At 34.2% G+C, this 18,887-nt stretch overlaps 1 protein-coding gene across 1 annotated transcript; it reads right to left on the bottom strand.

Annotated features, from left to right (window-relative positions):
• Positions 1-576: 576 nt before the first annotated feature.
• Positions 577-1,398, bottom strand: LOC143546168 (uncharacterized). The gene has a single exon (XM_077037885.1). It carries the CDS (start codon positions 1,396-1,398, stop codon positions 577-579), a length of 822 nt encoding a protein of 273 aa, XP_076894000.1.
• Positions 1,399-18,887: the final 17,489 nt, after the last annotated feature.

Raw genomic sequence — 18,887 nt, 5'->3', positions numbered from 1 at the left:
TCACAAAAAAAAAATTTTGAAATTTTTGTTTCATAATTATTTTGTGAAACGTTTTCTTCCTCACATTCACTTTCCAAGTTATCAACAATTTCCTCCACGACGCCATCAATGAGTTGTGGTGATGGAGTGGTTTTAAAAACATAATCATTTTGAAGGATACTTACCGCATTGACATGCACATTCTTTGAACTTGAACCTTGATGTTGTGGGTTCAAGGTGGTGTCACTCGGTAGTCTACCCGCATTCTTCTTGATTTGAGATACCTCTTCTGCTAATTGTCCCATTTTTTTTCCAAAGACGCTTGAGACTTCTCTTGAATCTCCATTCTTTGTGACCACTTCTTATCTGTTTCATCATGTTTTTGTGCTATTTTTGTCAACATAGCCATCGTATCATCAAGGGTAGTAGAACTTTGTTGGTTACCTTGGTCTTGATATTGACCTTGCCCTTGAGTGTAGTTCCTTGACGAATTACTTTCTCGGTTATTATATGAATTTCTTTGATAGTTTCCCGAGTTGTAATTGCTTTGTTCGCGGTTTTGATAAGAACTCCCGCCTTGGCTTGACCCTTGAAAATTTAGGTTTGATTGTGTTGATGCATTACCATCCTAAAGTTAGGATGATTTCTCAAACCCGGGTGATATGTGTTGGGATTCATATCATAATTCTTATTATCTCCATACACATTATTCACCTCTTCATACGCCTCCTCATCAAATGGAAAATTATCACTAGCATGCCCTAAGTCACTACACCTTTCACAAACATTAAATTTCACCGATGCAACATCTTTCTTCTCCTTCTTTTTCAAAAGAGCTAGTTCCCGCTCTAATGATGCCAATTTGTCCTTAGTCTCATAATCTGGGTTGGATTTTGAAATAGGATGCTTAGCTCTTCGACTAGCTGATGCCTCGGTTTTGGAGCTTTGAATTATCTTCTCAAAAAAATCCCAATCTTCTTCTTCGGGTCTTGATAACAAATTACCATTACTTGTAGACTTCAAATATTTCATTTCTTCTTCAGTTAACCCATCAACAACGCACTTGACTAATTCCCACAACTCAATTTGATGATGTGAGCATTTCCTTAACAACTCTTTGAAGCGGGTAAACGCCTCGTGAAATAATTCGCCCGGTTGTTGTTGGAATGTTCGAATCTTCATTCGGGCTTCATCCGTCTTCGCCAAAGAATAGTATTCATCCAAAAACACTTGTTGCATTTCATCCCATGAGTGAATACTATTGGCGGGTAAAGAGACAAACCAACTCTTAGCTTTGTCTTTTAATGAAAATTGAAACAACCTCAACTTCACTTCGTCTTGATCAAGGTTTTGGTCACCAATTGTGCCACAAATGGCAAAGAAATCAGACAAATGTGTATATGACTCCTCGGTGGCCATACCATGAAAATGTGGAAGAACATTTATGTAATTGGGTCTTGATTTAAATGCTCTTATACCCGGTCTTGGTGGAGCAAAAGGTGAAGTATTATCCGAAATAGCCGATCTAAACCAACCATTAACTCCAAGAACCGGTGCCACATGATGTCTTCTTTGAAGCTATGGATGGTTGTTACCAACACCCCATTGATTATTAATTGGAATACCATGTTGGAATTGATTCCTACCCCTTCCGTTTGGATTAGGAAACCGTTCATAAAGATTATTGTTCTTGATGTTGATCTGGTTTCCTCTCTGATTATTGTTTTGAGGGATATTATCAAACCCGTCTCCGCCCGCGTACCTATAGTCCGCGTACTCATTACCGTTCCACTCCCCATAATTGTTGCTTTGTTCATACCCATCTTCATGATTGAAGTCCCCCTCCATTTCATCAAAATCATCTTTGCCATAATTATCCGCACACCCAAACTCGTCACCATCATCATTATAACCTGTGTCTCCCGTGTGTAATGTGTGGATACTAACGTTATCCTCTTCATCATTTTCATCAACATTGTTGGGAAATTGGTTTTGTTGTGGAGGAGTTTGATGTTGTGGGCTTCTTCGGTTGTTATTAGGATTTGGATTTTGGTTTCGGTTGGAATTTCGGTTTTGATTAGAATTGCGGTTTTGATTAATGGGCATTGGTGGAGTGGGTGGTCTACGGTTATTGCCAATTGAGTGGTTACTCATGTTTGTAGGTTCGGGTGAAATTGGTTGCAAGTTTTGTTGTCGGTTTCGGTTTTGCGTTGCTACTCTCTCTATTTCCGGTTCAAAAGCAAGTGGTGAAGTCCGCCCGGATAGACGAGTACGCATACAATAACTATCACCTTCACACGTAAACAACTACCACGCGTAAAAGAGAACAAAAGATAATAACAATCAAAACACTTAAAACAAATTATCACTAACTAAAAAAATTAACGAAATTTAAAAACACCAAGCGCACAATCTCCCCAGCAACAGCGCCAAAATTTGATCGGTCGTCGTCGGACCAGTCAAAGATTGAGAAAATGTGTGTCCTAAAATTTGATCGGTCGTTGTTGGACCCGTCAAAGATAGAGAAAATGTGTGTCCTAGATACCTTAAACTAGTTAGGGCAAGAAGGGTGTCGAACCACGAAGAGTCGGTAGTCGGTGATATAAATTTAGTTGATTAATAATTATGAAACTTTGTGTAAATTCGTATAGACCAAAAATGATTTAGATTGCAAATGATTGTAACTGTAAAACGAGTGTCAAATAATAATCAAGTAACTTTAGTTGATTGATATAAACAATAATCTGGGAAAATTAACCACCCCGGGCTTCGAGTTATGTAGTTAATTATATTTTAATTCAGTTTGTTAATTGGAAATTACTTAAAAATAATTTGGTAAATAAGTGTAACAACGGATAATTGCAAAACAAGGGATTCCGGCCGTGTTGACCTTTTGATGTATAACCGGGCAAGGAACACGCACTAGGAATTTGTCTTAGTAAAAATCAAGTTATATAATATGAAATCTGTAAACCAATTGCTAGTATATGATTATGTAAACACCAAAAACGGACAATTGACAATAGACTCAACAATAATAACTTTGTTCTTCAAACACAAAAATACCATATAAACCCTAATTGTTCAACAAGGATGATGAAGCATATAAAGTTTAAATCCAACAAACACAAATCAAAATTGTCATATGCAAACATAAACCCTAGACCCGGGTGATCAATAAGAAATTAGCCAAACATGTTCAACATGGTTCTTACAATTGATAAAGATGAAGTTTTCAATTGATAGTAAACCTTGATGATGAAAGACCTTGCTTCTTGATTCTCCTCTTGATTCTTGATGGAGATGATTATGATGATGGAAGATTGATATTTATATTATAAAAAAGATCATTCAAATATATTCAAATCAGCTCTCATAACCCCCTAATCATATGGTCAAAGATCTCCATTAATATGGCATTATTCCTCATAAAAACTTGGTCAAACTTGGAAGGGTTACATGTTGAAACTGCAGGGGCCGTAGGGTACGGCCAGGTAGCCGTAGGGTACGCCTGACTCAAATTTTCTTTAATCTCTTGGCCCTTAAACATGCTTAAATCAGCATTTTTGTGTCCTTTACCCGCAACATCTACAATTCATAAACACACTATCAAATTACATATATTTGACATGAAACAAAATAAAACCATGTACTTTTAACTCCTTTAAGCGTGTGATATTAACCAACCCATCAAAGCCAAAATAAATTTCCTTCTCATAGGGTTTACTTTTGTCGTAAACAAATAACTGAATTTTCCTCTTTTAACATCCAACAAAAACTTCCTTATATAAAGATTGGTTTTTGAGATGCTCTTAATTATTTGAATGCCTAAAACATTAATTTAAATTTGATATAACTATACTATAAAATAAAATAAATACTTTGTTATAATAATTATGAAATTAAGGTATGAATAAAGTATCTGAATGCTGAGTCTTCTATTATTATGTTCTACAATATAAAAAAATTCAATATGATATAATATATGACACAGAATTAAAACAAATAATGTAAAAAGTTTACGAAATTATAAAACAATACAACTAAAAACAAATTTAAAAGTAGTATAGTTATCAAAACATATTGGGTATGTTTGGCAAGGAGCTTTTAGGAGATTCAAGTTTCAAGCTTTTAAGAAAAAGCTAGTACTCTTAAAAGCCTTGTTTGGTTGAAGAAGCTTGAAACTTTTAGGTTATGAGAAAAAGCTTAAAACTCCAACTAGTAGCATTTAAAAAGAGCTACAAGCTTTTAGTATTTTAATTACTTAAATAACCTTTCAAAATAAGTACATTTAATATTATTTTTTTTAGTTATGCCAATTTTGGCCATTTTATACATTTTATTAAAAGCTCCAGCTACTCTGTCAAACATCTAAATATATCTAAAAAACTACAGCTACCAGCTACTAGTTACAGCTATCAGCTTCAATCCACCAACTTCCAGCTACAACTACCAGCTAGTTTTGCCAAACATACTTTTAGGAGCTTTTAGGGACTTCAAGCTTCAAACTTTTAAGAAAAAACTCGTATTCAATTAAAAGCCTTGTTTGGTTGAAGGAGCTTGAAGCTTTTAGGTCTGCTCATAGTGAAGTCAATTTTACATGGACAATGGTTCCGATATGATTTACATTTCTTAGTTGATTTATTTTTTTTAAGTTTTAAATAATTAATTGTTAATTTATTGTAGTGTCAATAACAACCATCCAATTGGGAATGTGGTTTCTTGGTGCTCAAATGCATGTTTGATTTGTGTATACTTATCAAAATAGATTTTTCTGACCTTGTAAGTATTTTAAATTTTATAATTGTTTGATTTTCTTAAATGCTAACTTAATCTATTTTATTTCTTTTTAAGATGGTGCACGACATGACGTTTGTTACCGAAACAGAGATTGGAAACTTACTTGAGAACTTGATGCCGAGCTTTTTTATGAAGTTTGGTATACTTGATTAGAAGTATTTGTAGTTAGATTTATATTTTGTTTAATAGATTGACCGTATCTATTGTAAACTTATGGATTTAACGCATTTTAGTCTTGATGAGAACTATATTTTGAAGTTTATATTGTAAAATTTTGGATTTAATGCATTTTGGTTAATTATGTTATTTTGGTGGATTAATTTGATTGTTAAATTAAACGGTTTAAATAGATTTGGGAAGTTAAATTCTAGATTTGGCGCCATAATTACAAATTATAAATGCTCATTTGATGCGGTTTGAGGGTGCCTAAAAATGCTTTTTGGAAAGGTGGGTTGCTTATTTGCTGCGGTTAGGAGGTATTAGACGTGGTTTAAAAACGTGGCTAAAAATATTTTAATGGAAATTAGAATGGAGCATTTGACGCGGTTTTTGAAGCATTTGACGCGGTTCCAAAACCGCGTCTAAAAAGAAGTATAGCTTTTGATGCCCTATTTTTTTGACATGGTTAAAAACCATGCCTAAAGCTCATTTTCACCATATCTAAAGCTTGTTTTTCTATTAGTGACGACTTCTACAATCATGCCCGCAAGCAACTATTTTCGATAAAATGACCCGAGATTTTTTTTTAATCAGATGAGCTCGCTCGACACTATGCATGTAAAAGTTTTTTCCATTTGCTTTAAAATATAAAAAACATGAAATGTAAATAACTAAAATAAACAGACGAAAATAAATATCAATAAAATAAAAGTTCTTATTGAAAAATTATGTTTTTATGAAAAAAAAATTGACTAAATTGTTAATTAGTTTTAGAATAATTTATAGAATAAATTTAATGAAAAAAAATAAAATAAGAAAAAAAGAGTGTGAAAGAAAAAGAAAAAAAAGTAGAACAATCATTAAAATATATAATTTTTGTGTTTGGGGTTCGGGATTGGTTAGAGCTTTATAAAGGAGTTGCAGATGGTATGGCTAGCCCATAATTAGTATTGTTACATGCTGGAGCATATGGCTAGCCCGGAACGACAAGATCTTCAATAACAGACCAATCGTCGGGAGAATTATAGTTGCTAATGTAAAAAGTCTCTTATTTTTTTGGTTAAAAAAATAGATCGTAGTTTAAGGATTTAAGTTGGGAGGATTGACGAATTTCCCCTTTGTATATGTTGTAAGTTTGGTGGCCGGTCCTCGATTTGAGGACTCTCCTATTTTGAACGAAAGTTGTCTTTCAAAAAATTAAAATATAAAATTTGGTCGACTAAGGAAGGTTAAAACTGTCATTATAAAAAAATAACTAAATGATAACTAGTTTTAGAATGGTTTATAGATTAAAATTAAAGAAGAAGGTAAAATAAGAAAAAAAGAATGTAAAAGAAAAAGAAAAAAAAAGAAAAGAACAATCAATAAAATATAAAATTTGGTTGGCTTGGTAAGGGTTAAAACTATCATTTCAAAAAGGTAACTGAAGTTTTTAATGACACATGTGGTAAATGTCGTAATTTGTTACAAATAGCAAAGGTAAAGAATAGGATAATTAATAAACTTTATATAAGTGAAAAGAATGTTTTATGTGATTTTACCTTATATAAATTAATTACAATTAAACGATTACAATCATGGTTTTACTAATTTGGTTCTATTTTTGGGATTTTCTTGTTTTTGATGGTTAATTAGGAATAACATGAAATTGGTCTAGTATTTCTTCTAGCTAGTGGCTAGTATTTCTTAATGATAATTGTTGGTCTTTTTAAAAAAAAGAAAAATGAAATTAGTTTGATTTCTAGAAATAAAATAAATAGAAAAAAGGATGAGCATAGAAACAGTTGAATTATCCAAGTACTGTATAAAGGGGTCAGATCAAAAGATCATAGATGTTGGAGCAATGATCCCATTTTTAAGGGAATTGGGGTTCCTTACTATTTTGCTTTTCCTCCTTGTCGGCAAGTCAAACTGCTCCTATTTTTAAGGACACTCTTCGTCTCTTCCTACTTTTATCCCTTATCCGCTATTTCCCATTTAAAATATCCAATTTTCAAAATTTCATCAACTTATAAATGCAATCATTTGATTCAATTACCATAGAGACGAATTAATTTTTTTTTTAACAGTGAACTTTTATAAACAACCAACAACCAAACAAACGCCAAGCACACCACCCGCTAACTCCACAGACCAGAGAGCGGCTCAAACACCGAAACAAAAATTACATGAAGTTAAAGTTACCAATTTACCCAATCTACCGATCTATATTTAGACCTATTTTTGAAGCAAAAAAAACCAAGAGCCTTAATGTCCCCTATAATCTCTTCAATCTTTACTTCTTTTTCAACAAACACTTTTTCATTTCTCGCTTTCCAAATCCTCCAACAAGCAATGATAAATCTCATCAAGCGCCTCTTTCTCGACTACTCCAAGCTTACTTGTCTTATGGAGATCTAACAAATCCCGCACCGAGAACCCATAAATGGGAGGGATATTACACCAATGGCTAATATGTTCCCAAACCTCCGCCGCGACCCAACAACCCGTGGTTACGTGATCAGCCGTCTCCGTCCCTAACTCGCAAAGAGCACATACCACTATATTTCTTCTTTCAAGTGCACCTCTTGTTGGAATTTTATTCATCTCGGCCCTCCAAACATGAATGTTACACTTCGACAGCACCCACTTACTCCACTTCATAACATAATTATTTCTTGTATCTTGATTTTTTACTATCATTCTCTTGACCGAGCTCACTGAGAACTCTCCTCCCTTGTCTCCCAACCACTCCCAAGTGTTCGGACCTCCCTTCCAAATTACAGAATTCATCATTTGAAATACCTTCTCCCACTCCAACATTTCCTGAACTGAGTTAGGGTTCCTATACCAATTCCATGTCCAACCAAACCTACCTTCATTCCTCCAAAACTGATCCTTCGCATAACAATGTTTGTTTCTTTCAAGTTTGTACAAATTTGGACAAGCCTCTTTAAGTGAAGTACAACCCACCCAATTATCAAACCAGAATTTCATCTTCTTACCATCACCTAATTTACCTTTAATGAGATCCACCATTTTACTTCCTTCCAAAATCAGATTATTCACAAGCTTGGCTATGTTTAGCCAAACTCCATAATTCCCATTCTTGGCTGGAAGCACCTCCCGCTCTTTATTGTATTTGTGTATAGACCCAATGACTTTTTTCCAAAGCCCTTCTTCCTCCGGTTTATATCTCCAGCCCCACTTAGCTAGGAGTGATTTGTTTACATCTCTAAGTCTCGATAAGCCGAGACCTCCATTATCTTTAGGGGGAGCAACCCTCTCCCAAGCCACCCAATAAATTTTGTTTACATTCGTAGCCCCTCCCTATAAAAATCTCATGATTATTTTTTCTAAATTTTCCACCACCTTACTTGGAACTAAAAATTGAAAAATAATAAACTGGGAGGCTTTCAAGGACCGCTTTAATTAACACGATCCTCCCTCCTATAGATAACGAATGAGCTCTCCATATTGCCAACCTATTCTCAAAAATATCCATGACCCCGTTTAAGTTGTTAACTTTGTTCATATTTGCGCCCACAAGGATGCCAATGTGACTGAACGGCAACTTTACGGTTTTACACCCAAGCACCCTTGCCATGACTCCGACCTCAACTTCTGGAATATTACATCCAAATAACACCGATTTTTTAAGGTTTATTTTTATGCCTGAACACATATGGAAACACCACATAATTCTATTCACATTTTCCACATTCTTTTTCAACCAAGCTCCTAAAATCATTGCATCATCAGCGTAAAGGAGATGAGAAACAAGAGGACCCTCGTTCGGGGTTTCAAACCCCTTAACAATACCATCATCGACCGCCTTGCTCAACATATTGGAAAACGCCTCCATAACCACAAGAAATTAAAAGGGGGGATAAAGGATCCCCTTGTCTCATTCCTTTTTGGCATTGGAATTCGAAGGTAGGCGAACCATTAACAAGAACCGACGACCTAACCGAGGAAAGAATGCCAAGGATCCATTTACACCAAACCGAGGGAAAACCCATCTGGCCCAAGATCGAGATCAAAAACTTCCAATTCACATTATCATAAGCCTTCTCAAAATCAATTTTCAAGAAAAAAAGCCTTATACTTAGACTTGTTAGCCCAAGCAATAAGTTCGTTCACAATTAAAGGCCCATCAAGGATTACTTTCCCTTTTAAAAATGCTGATTGAGATTCAGAAATGACCGATCCTAACACCTTTTTTAAACGGTTAGCCAAAACCTTCGAGACAACCTTGCTTATCACCCCCCACTAGGTTTATCGGCCTTTACTCGTTTAAGTTTTCTGAGTCCACGCATTTAGGAATTAAAGCAATGAACGAGGAACTAACACCTGTGTTAAAACTCCCACTCACATGAAATTCTGTCATAATTTTCCAAAAATCCTCTTCAAAAAAGTCCCAAAAATGTTTTATGAACTTGAAGTTAAAACCATCCATACCCGGAGCTTGATCCCCTTTACATTCAAAAACCGCATCTTTTATTTCCTCTTTAGAAAATTCGGATATCAGATAACTAGCATCTGTTTCCGACAATTTCTTAAGGTTCTAGCAATTCAGCCTTGGTCTTTCCTTAACCTCCTCTTTGAATCTATCTCTGAAATGTCCCAACACCTCTTTTTTCAATATTTTTGGTTTATCACACCAACTTCCATCAATAACTAAACTTGTTTCCTGTTATTGAAGAAACCATGGAAGAAAGCTGAATTCTCATCTCCATGTAAGGTCCACCGAATCCTGGACCTTTGTTTGAGGTCTTTAATGCAATCAATTTTTAATAAATTAAATAATAAATATTTGTTGATTTATAAAAAAAAGAGAAAATTACTATTTGCGTCCCTGTGGTTTTAGGGCGGAGACACAATGAGTCCCCGAAAAAATTTTTGAACTGGTTGAATCCCTGTGGTTTCAGAAACTAACAATTTGAGTCCTTGTGGTTTCAGTAAAATGAAAGTTTACCCTGAAATTAAGTAACGACAGGGACTCAAATGGTTCATTTTTGAAACCATAGGGACTCAACCAGTTCAAAATTTTTTTCAGGAACTCATTGTGCCTCCGCCTTAAAACCATAGGGATGCAAACAGTAGTTTTATCAAGTTGCTATAGACTTTTACAACGTGTTAAATTTTCAACATTGTTTTTAGATTTTTTTTACTCATTTTATCAACATAACTTCTCATTTTATGTTTGTTAAAGATCAACATATAAAATAAAACTTAATATAAGTCGCATGCTTTTATAACATCTTTTTAAGTAACCATAATAAAGTGGCACGTTATATACTTTGAGCTCGATTTTCTTAATGTCTCCAAGTTTGAGTTTTTTTTTATGCTCGAACTTGAGTAGAGACTCGTCTCAGACAAGCTTGAGCCATGTTTGAGTTCAATTCCTTGATATAAGCTTAACATGTTTACAATAGTTACAAACTTATATAAGATTAATGATAACATTTCTTGATATAATATAGGTTTCACTTGATGTTAAAACATATTATAGGTTCAAGGTTTACATAATTATTAAAAAAAAATATTTCATGTTAATAATTTTGATCATGCAATAATAAAGTTAATAATTTTTTTCCACTTATGTTTAAACATATTATAGGTTCATAATTAATTCCATTAAATGTCAAGCTAAAAAATAAAGGATAAACAGAACCAATTCACACTTATTATGCGGTTTATATTTATTATAAGGGTTAATGACATATAATAATTACTAAGTTAAGGCACTAAGTTTTGTATTTTGAATTGTGGTATAATTGGAAGGTCTGATTTTGTAATTGCAAAATTGAGGTATGGTAAAAGAGAACATGGGTTGTATATGTAATAAATAGGTTCATAATTGCATATTTGACTTGTACATTAATGCTCTATTAACTTGTACATTGTAAACTACACATGAGTGTTGAAAATTTTTTATATCAAAACATTGACAAAACTAAGCGCGTCGCAATGGTAAATTTGATTTTTTATAAAACATAATGTATTCAAAGATATAGAAGAAATAAAAAATATAAATTAACAAGTCAAATAAATGGGTAAAGATAAAGGCGTTTATATGTAACTATTCTATAAAATTAACATAATTTAATTGAAGTAAAAGGACCATATTTGTAACTATATTTGAATGAAATAATTTTAACCGTTCTTGAGGTTTTAAAAGTCCACACTACGCCTAAAATTTCATAACTTTATGCATTGTGTGTTGTACAATTAGCAATAAATCTTATACCTCTTAAAAATTAAGAGGTCTTTGACTCCTCCATTATATATAATAGAGATAAGGGCATAAACAAAAATAGATATATAATACTTCATATGTCCATCTTCATCAATGAAACCCTAGCTTCTGATTTGTTGATTTGGTTCCATGTCTGTTCAAATTAGTTTAGGGGTTTTGAGTTACGGCTTACAACGATCAAAATGAATATAACAAATACGTGTTAATGTGATGATTTGATGGTGAACCATGGTTGGCCGGAAAACTAACTTTGATGAAACAATATGGATTATTGAGAGTTTGTTTGATGAAAAAGATGATATGGACAAGTTTAGTTGATGTTTTAGAAATTATTTATAGGTTTAATTGAAATGTATTGTGTTAAAAGCTCGTTATTTGTAATTTCACAAAAATTCTAGCGGTTTCACGGGTGTTATTAGCCGTTATTTGATGTTAATACTTTTATTATTGACGATTAAGGATTTGCCATTACGTTCTACGGTCATTACAAGCTTTTAATTGATTTTTATTCGTGCATTTTAAGGGGTTTTGGGGCTTCGCCGGAAAAAGTCGCGTGTTGCCGAAATGGTGACCGAAAAAGCATGATGTGGGTGACGGGATGGGTTGGGTATATCATTTTAATATTATAATTTAAATTTAATTTACATTTTTCATCCCTAGAGAATCATATTGTACTAAAACAGAAAATAAAGTATAATTACAACTAAACCTTGAACTTTCATATTATTCTAAGATAAAAATTAAAATATAAGTTACAAATTTGATCCCCAACTTTGAAATGTGTTTGAAATATAATAAAAGTTATAAAATTGGATATTATATTATACCCGTATAGTTTGCAACTCGATTAAATAAAAACGTTAAACTTCGAAGTTTCGTTAATTGAACAAAATAAATTGAAAACGAACAAACGATAACCGTAAATCCTCTGGAATATTATATAAATGATGAACGATGAACAAGAATACATTGAACCGATAACACGGGTTGGTTTAACGAATATAAATTCAAATACAAATAAAAATTGACAGACGTCACACAAAATACATGAAACGAAACTTGAGATATATATATATATATATATATATATATATATAAACAAAACCAGAAATTTAAAATGGGTCGGATTTTCAGGTTTGAAAATTAACCAATGTTACAATCATCTTGGTTAAAACCACTCTTAACTTGGTTAAACATGTGATATGAGCTTGCTTTGGTGATTAAATGTGGGAATTACGCCTTATTCCCAAGTTATGTTATTCCATGATAATTAAAGAAAGAGATATGCATAACTTCATGACCTCTACTAAAACATCATTTTATGTAAGCAAGTGATTTATATTAAGTGTTTATAAGATAACTTACTTTAAAGATGAGACAACTCCTTAAATTACTAAGTGAATTGTCCTTGTTATTTTAGTAAAAATAACATTTGTATTATACTTAAAATACCAATTAAGATTAGTTAAGTTGTAAATGATCAACTTTGAGTTACCAAGTATTAACCCACACAACTCTTGGACATTTATATAACTCATGTAATAACCATCCAAAATTTGTTTAAAATAAGTTATGTTGCACGCTCATTTGCCAAGTAATTAACTGATTTTAGAGAACGAACATCAACAATCCGTTTCCACAACACTGTCAACATTTCCATTTTAAGATAATCAATTACTACTAATACTTCACTTGGGCCGTGTTCATATTAGGATTTATGTTTTTTTTTCTCAACCAAGCTCTTACAAGAATGGTAGTTCGTCGGCTTATCATCAAGCTCAGTACTTTGTGTCTCTTTTAAAGTTTATTATCCAAGGCCTCACAAGAGTGGCAGTTCCCAGGCATATCGTCAGGCTCGGCACATAGGGTATCTTTTAATAGTATTTTAACATTCCTCATTAAGTGATAATGACAACATAACTTTTACTTATTATAAATCGATCTCATGTTGAATCTATAGTATTAAACTTCAATTAAAATTCATTATAAATCAAGATGATACTATGAAAGTTTAACCAATAATAAGCATATGTTAGACATCAAAGTAATATATACAAACATGATCAAATTAGAACAATAACCAATTTGGATAACTAATCTTCGATGCTAGTGACTTTTTTCAAGAGCTTAATATCCTTGATCATCAAAGGAAATGGATAGGATAATTCTCTTATTAATGGTGGTGAAGAACGTATGTGAAGTGGATTTAATGTTCTTCAAGGTGTGTTGAATGTGGTGAATGAGCATTCAATTTATAGGCTGAGCTGGGCACTCAAGACGGCCCGTGTTGAGCTGGGCATGGCCGCGTTGATCAGTTTGTCTTGTTGTATTAATTGTTCGTTGTCAGATCGTACAACAGAAGAGAGAACACGGCTATGTTGACCTCTGAACACGGCCATGGTGAGCCTAGAAGGGTCCATTTTTGTCTTTTCTCTTGTACCATCAACATAGGCATGTTGAGGGTAAATGTCACACTCCAACCTACGGCGGAATATGCCGAGGCGCGACATAATTGTATCATAGCTCAAAAGACTCTAAAGTAAATACCCGTGTCAATATCTAAATTATTTGTTTCAGGTAATTCAAGTACGCAAAAACACAAGCATTGTCTCATGGAAATAAACATTACAATTAAATAATAAATACATATTTATTCATCATGCAACCTAAGGACCAAGTATTCTTTAAAGTTGAGTAAGTAATCACGGTTTTTGAATACATGTAATATTGAAAATGACAATTCCTTCCGATAAATATGAACTACTACAACTAGCATAACAATAATATACAATTTTCTTTTCACTCGAATCACATAGATAACAAGCTACTCCGACGGCGTATGATCATACTAATGAGGATGATATACCAACAACCATAACTCAAAAATAAACATATAGTCACATTCGCACATATAACTAATAAAGTAATATCATATAAACGCAAATAATGGAATCGTAGTATGAAATAAAATTGAGTTGTGAGCGCATAACGCCCCTAAAATATAAAATGGTAAAAAGGGGTGATGTTAATTACTTACCTTTAGCGAGTGGATTAGTGAGAATGAGATACGATTAAGTTAAGGTAGAAAACAATCAAGCTCCTTGAAATACGCTAGGGATGAGCAAAAATCGGTATAATACCGATTGGTACCGGTACCGGTACCAAAATCGGTACTGATTTGGTACCGTCGGTACTGAATGGGTACCAAGGTTTTGAGTTTTCGGGACCGGTACGGTACCTGTACTTTAGGAATTTTACCTTAAATACCGGTACCGTCTCGGTACCGAACCGAACATTTCGATACCAGTACCGATACCAAAAATTTGCGATTTTCGGGATCGGGATTTTCGGTACCGATACGGTACCGAGCTCATCCCTAAGATACACCTACAAAAGGTCGTATTATTAAAGATATTTTTAATAACCGAAAGAAAATTAACAACACATATAACATATTTGAGGTTTGATGGTGTTTGGAGATTAACGAATTTCTAGTTTAACAAAGATTTGGAGTCTTTTAGGATTTAAATCACTATTATGTTTGTCATCTATTATTTAATATTATTATTACTATCATTTTAATATTATTGTTATTATTATCATTATTATTATTATTATTAATACTTTTGCATAAATATTATATAATACATACATATATATATAGTAGCGTTAATATATATAATGACGAAAAAAGAAAACTAGTTCGGTTTATTTAATATTTGACGGAAATATATATTTTTATTGGTATTCCAATTATATAACAATGTATATATAATATATATCTACGCGTATATGTATATACATAATATGTAGGCGTCGAGGAAAGTTTAAAAGTTCGGAAAAAATCATAGCTCGGGGTTTGGCTTAAACACAATAAAGCTTATCAGATGTTATATTATCAACAGCATTTTTAAAATAAATCAATTAACAAAAAGAATAACAAACCGGGTCCAGGGGTTCAAACTCGCGCATGGATCGGTCCCCATGCCTTATCATTCACTCACCAGCCATCGTGCTGGTGTGTTAATTTGTGAATAATATACATAAGATAAATATATAAACAAGGTCAGGAATTCACCCCAAATCAACTTTAAACCCTAGATAATTTAAATCCATTAATTTGTTTGTTGTTGATTCAAATTGAGTCAGGGTTAACGATTAATATACAAAAACGAACTACCAGTATGTAACAATTAGCAGATTACGTTGCAAATGATTAAGGATCGATGAACTAGGGCTTGCGGCTCAAGTTTGATAAAAATAGGTCTGAACGGCTTCGTATATCAAATTGTGTTAGGGCTTTTGCTCGTGATACTACGAGAAAGGTGTGGATGAGCTTAATTGTGTTTTCGTTGAGTATTTATAGTGATTCGAGGTCTAGTTAGGCCGTGGTTTTTAGCACATGATTGTGTCCATTAACTGTCAATTAATAGAATTAAGGCATGGTTTGGAAGCGTTTTTTTATCAATTAACAAATGGGGATATCAATTCTTTGGTTTCCGGCGTGAATTACGAGTCAAGAAAACAAGGGGGTGGGGTGCTTTGTTGGCAGGAAGAAGGAAACAAGAAGAAGAAAAAAAATAACTTTTAAATATTTTGCATTTAAGTCCCTAGGGTTTGTGTTGGGTTTAAGATGTTGTTAGAAGTAAGTGTAAAGGGTTAAATTGCACAAGTTTGATAGTTATAACATTTAATTTAACAAACAATTTAAATTTGGGTAAATGCGCAACGAAATGAACGTATAAATGACCAAATAAATACTAATTCATTAAATACAAGGATCCGGAACAATAATAGTAAATACAAATTTCAATGGATCGGGTTTTCGGGTCCAGAAATTGGCAATTGTTAAAGTATTCACAACTTTTTAAAAATTTCATCCCAAATTTGAATACAGGAAAAAAATAAGAATAGACCAAAACATTAAATCATTTCCGTAATAAAACGAAACAACACAGATGCTCGAGTGACGCGGAAAACGCTACAAATGGGTAATATGACAAGTCCACTTATATATAGGATGTACCAGCGGCGTATCCACCATGATCTTGTCATATTACATATTATCTGGACCGTTTTCCTATAGTCCCTCGGTTTTGAGTTGTTCGTACACCAACGTACCCACCATGACTTCCTTGCGAGGGTTTCAGTAATTATGTGTGTACTCATAATTACTTATTTCGTCCCATGGTCCGCGTGGTTCGTTCCGTTGGGTGGGTATAAAAAATCATACATACACGTTTAAGAAAAAAAAAATTTCTTTTTTTTTTTGAAAATCAAGATAAAATTCGGAATAAAGGCGAAACGAAATTTAACGACCATTGGAAAATATAGAAAACCCTTGAAGTCAAATGTCAAGTTAACTAGTGCAACATCAAAACGATTGAACAAGCTTAAATATTAAAATTCTTTTAAGTTAATGTATATCGAGATAGAATGTTTGGAAGACGTAGCAAGTTGTCGGGTATTAAAACTAAAGATAAAAACTCTTTTTAGAGTAAACTAATAATCATCACAATAGTTAAGTCAAATATACGAAAAATTGGGGGTCATGAGAGGCTAAAAATTGTGTAAACATATGATAACCACAAGAAACTAACAAAATCAGAGAAATAATGACGCAAAGTTGTTAGTTGTGATATTCACGTGGAAGTTTAGCCGTTGTGGGGAGGGTGTAAGTTTGTGATGCTCATATTGACATAACGATAAATCGTAAATGAGAATATAAAATCAATAAAATAAAATGCATGCATAGGGCTCCTATTAGATAGCTATTCCTTAACCAAGTATGCAGCCCCGGTTCAAAAGTGACCGGTCATAGGCAGTCCAGATTACGGTTCTTATTAGATAACCAAGTACATAGTCATGCAGATGGTCCCGGATTCCACCAACGATTATGTTTGAGGTCACCGGTCATAGGCCGTTAAATTAAGTTGATCATGAGCAACAATTATAATTCTAAAGATAAATAAGCGATGTGTGTCGTGCTTCGTGAGGAGAGTAAGTAAAGATGGTATATCAAATGTAAACACGATTTCATTATTAATATTGAAAATTTGAGTAAAAGGAGACATTATTCAAAAGAGAAGAACAAGAACAAAATTAATAAATGCGAAAAGGATAAAAAAAATGTTGCTTGCGGCGTTTGTCATTTGGGCATAATGACTAGTGTGAAGTGGTGCCATGATTTCTAAGCTGAAATTCATTAGCGTTGATGTACACACGTCCTTGCATACTCTGGTTAGCTTGGTTAACTTGATTTTGTTCGGCCTGGTTTGGTTAAGGTTGAATAGCTTGGATGGGTTGGGCTTGAATTGATTGGGTTTGATCGATTTGGGCTTGCGTTTGAAAGGTTTGGGCTTGATACATCTGGAGTTGGTTGGTTGGGTTGAGTATTTGAATTTGGTAAACGAGTTTTGGGCATACGTTGCGAAAATGGTTTGGGCTACCGCAATGATAGAAGGCTCGTATAGTGGGTGCATAAGGTGGGACATATGATTGGTGATATGGTTGAATAATGGGTTGTGGGATAGATGAGTTGTGTTGAGCTTGTATAGGTTCTCGGCAAGAGTTGGTGAAGTGACCGAGGTGGCCACAATTGAAGCATTTTCGGCATTGTGCGGTGGTAGGGTGGTGAAACTTACACGTGTTACACAAAGGATATGTACCCGCGTAGGGCTTTTTGTTGGGTTGACTTTGGATATTTTGGGTTGGTGATGGGTTCGGGTTGGTTAGGGCATAGTTTCGGTGTTAGCGTTTATTGTTGTTGTTGTTGTAGTTGGTGTGGGGGTTGGTGTTGTGGGTTTTGATGAGGTTTCGACCTTATCCTCGTTGGAAGGTTCGGTCGTGGCTTTTTCGGTAGGCTTCTTGGTACTTTTGCGCGTTAAAGTCCCAACCTTCACATGGTTTTCGGTGAGGGCGTCGGCTAGGGTAATGGCATCATGAAGATCCTTCGGGTAGCGACTTAGGACGGAATCTTAGACTTGCATCGGCAAACCCGTTATGTACTTGTCAATGGCACGCTCCAAAGGAGTGACCATGTGCGGGATAAGGAGGCTCAATTCGTGAAACTGATTGTTGTAGGTAGTATTATCACCACCCTCTTGCTTCAAATTCCAGAATTCTTCATCTAACTTACGGAGTTTATATTTTGGGCAAAACTTTTCCAGCATGAGTTTCTTGAGGTCCTCCCATGGCAAGGATATGGCAACTTCAGCTCCAAGGGAGTGCTTTTTACTATTCCACCAAGTAAGAGCACTCAATTTGAAAACGCTTGAGGCATAAGTGATCTTTTTGTCTTCCGGGCATGCACAGTCGAAGAACACGCTTTGCATGTGCTCGAACCATTGAAGAAGGGTGGTAGCACCCTCGGTCCCAAAGTAGTCGGTCGGGTTAGCATTCATGAGTTGCTTGAAGGAGCAAACATTAGGGTTTGGGTTCACGGAAGCATTAGTAGCGGCATTCACGGTTTGGAGTTGAGAAATGAGTTTCAGGAGGGCTTCCACGATTCCCTTGGCAATGCGAGATGACATGCTACGCCAGAGTTGCTGGTGCACGGTTACGGTTGATGAGGCAAGAAGACATGCTGCGGGGGAAAATGTGTAAAATTTAATGAGCTTCGAGTAATTTATGTAAATGTGCGGGCTTCAAACTTTTTTTTTCATATGACTCGGGTAAGTATTGTAAATATATGAGGTTACAAAATGTA

This window comes from Bidens hawaiensis, unplaced genomic scaffold (assembly GCF_021521415.1).
Source record: "Bidens hawaiensis isolate Kalapana, Puna unplaced genomic scaffold, B.hawaiensis_p1.1 tig00014257_1, whole genome shotgun sequence".
In the NCBI taxonomy this organism is placed as follows: Eukaryota; Viridiplantae; Streptophyta; class Magnoliopsida; order Asterales; family Asteraceae; genus Bidens; species Bidens hawaiensis.
This window is presented reverse-complemented; position numbering and strand designations above follow the sequence as displayed.

Bases quoted from the DNA above. Each gene is read 5' to 3' on its own strand.
- LOC143546168 (XM_077037885.1), bottom strand. From the start codon at position 1,398: ATGGCCACCGAGGAGTCATATACACATTTGTCTGATTTCTTTGCCATT.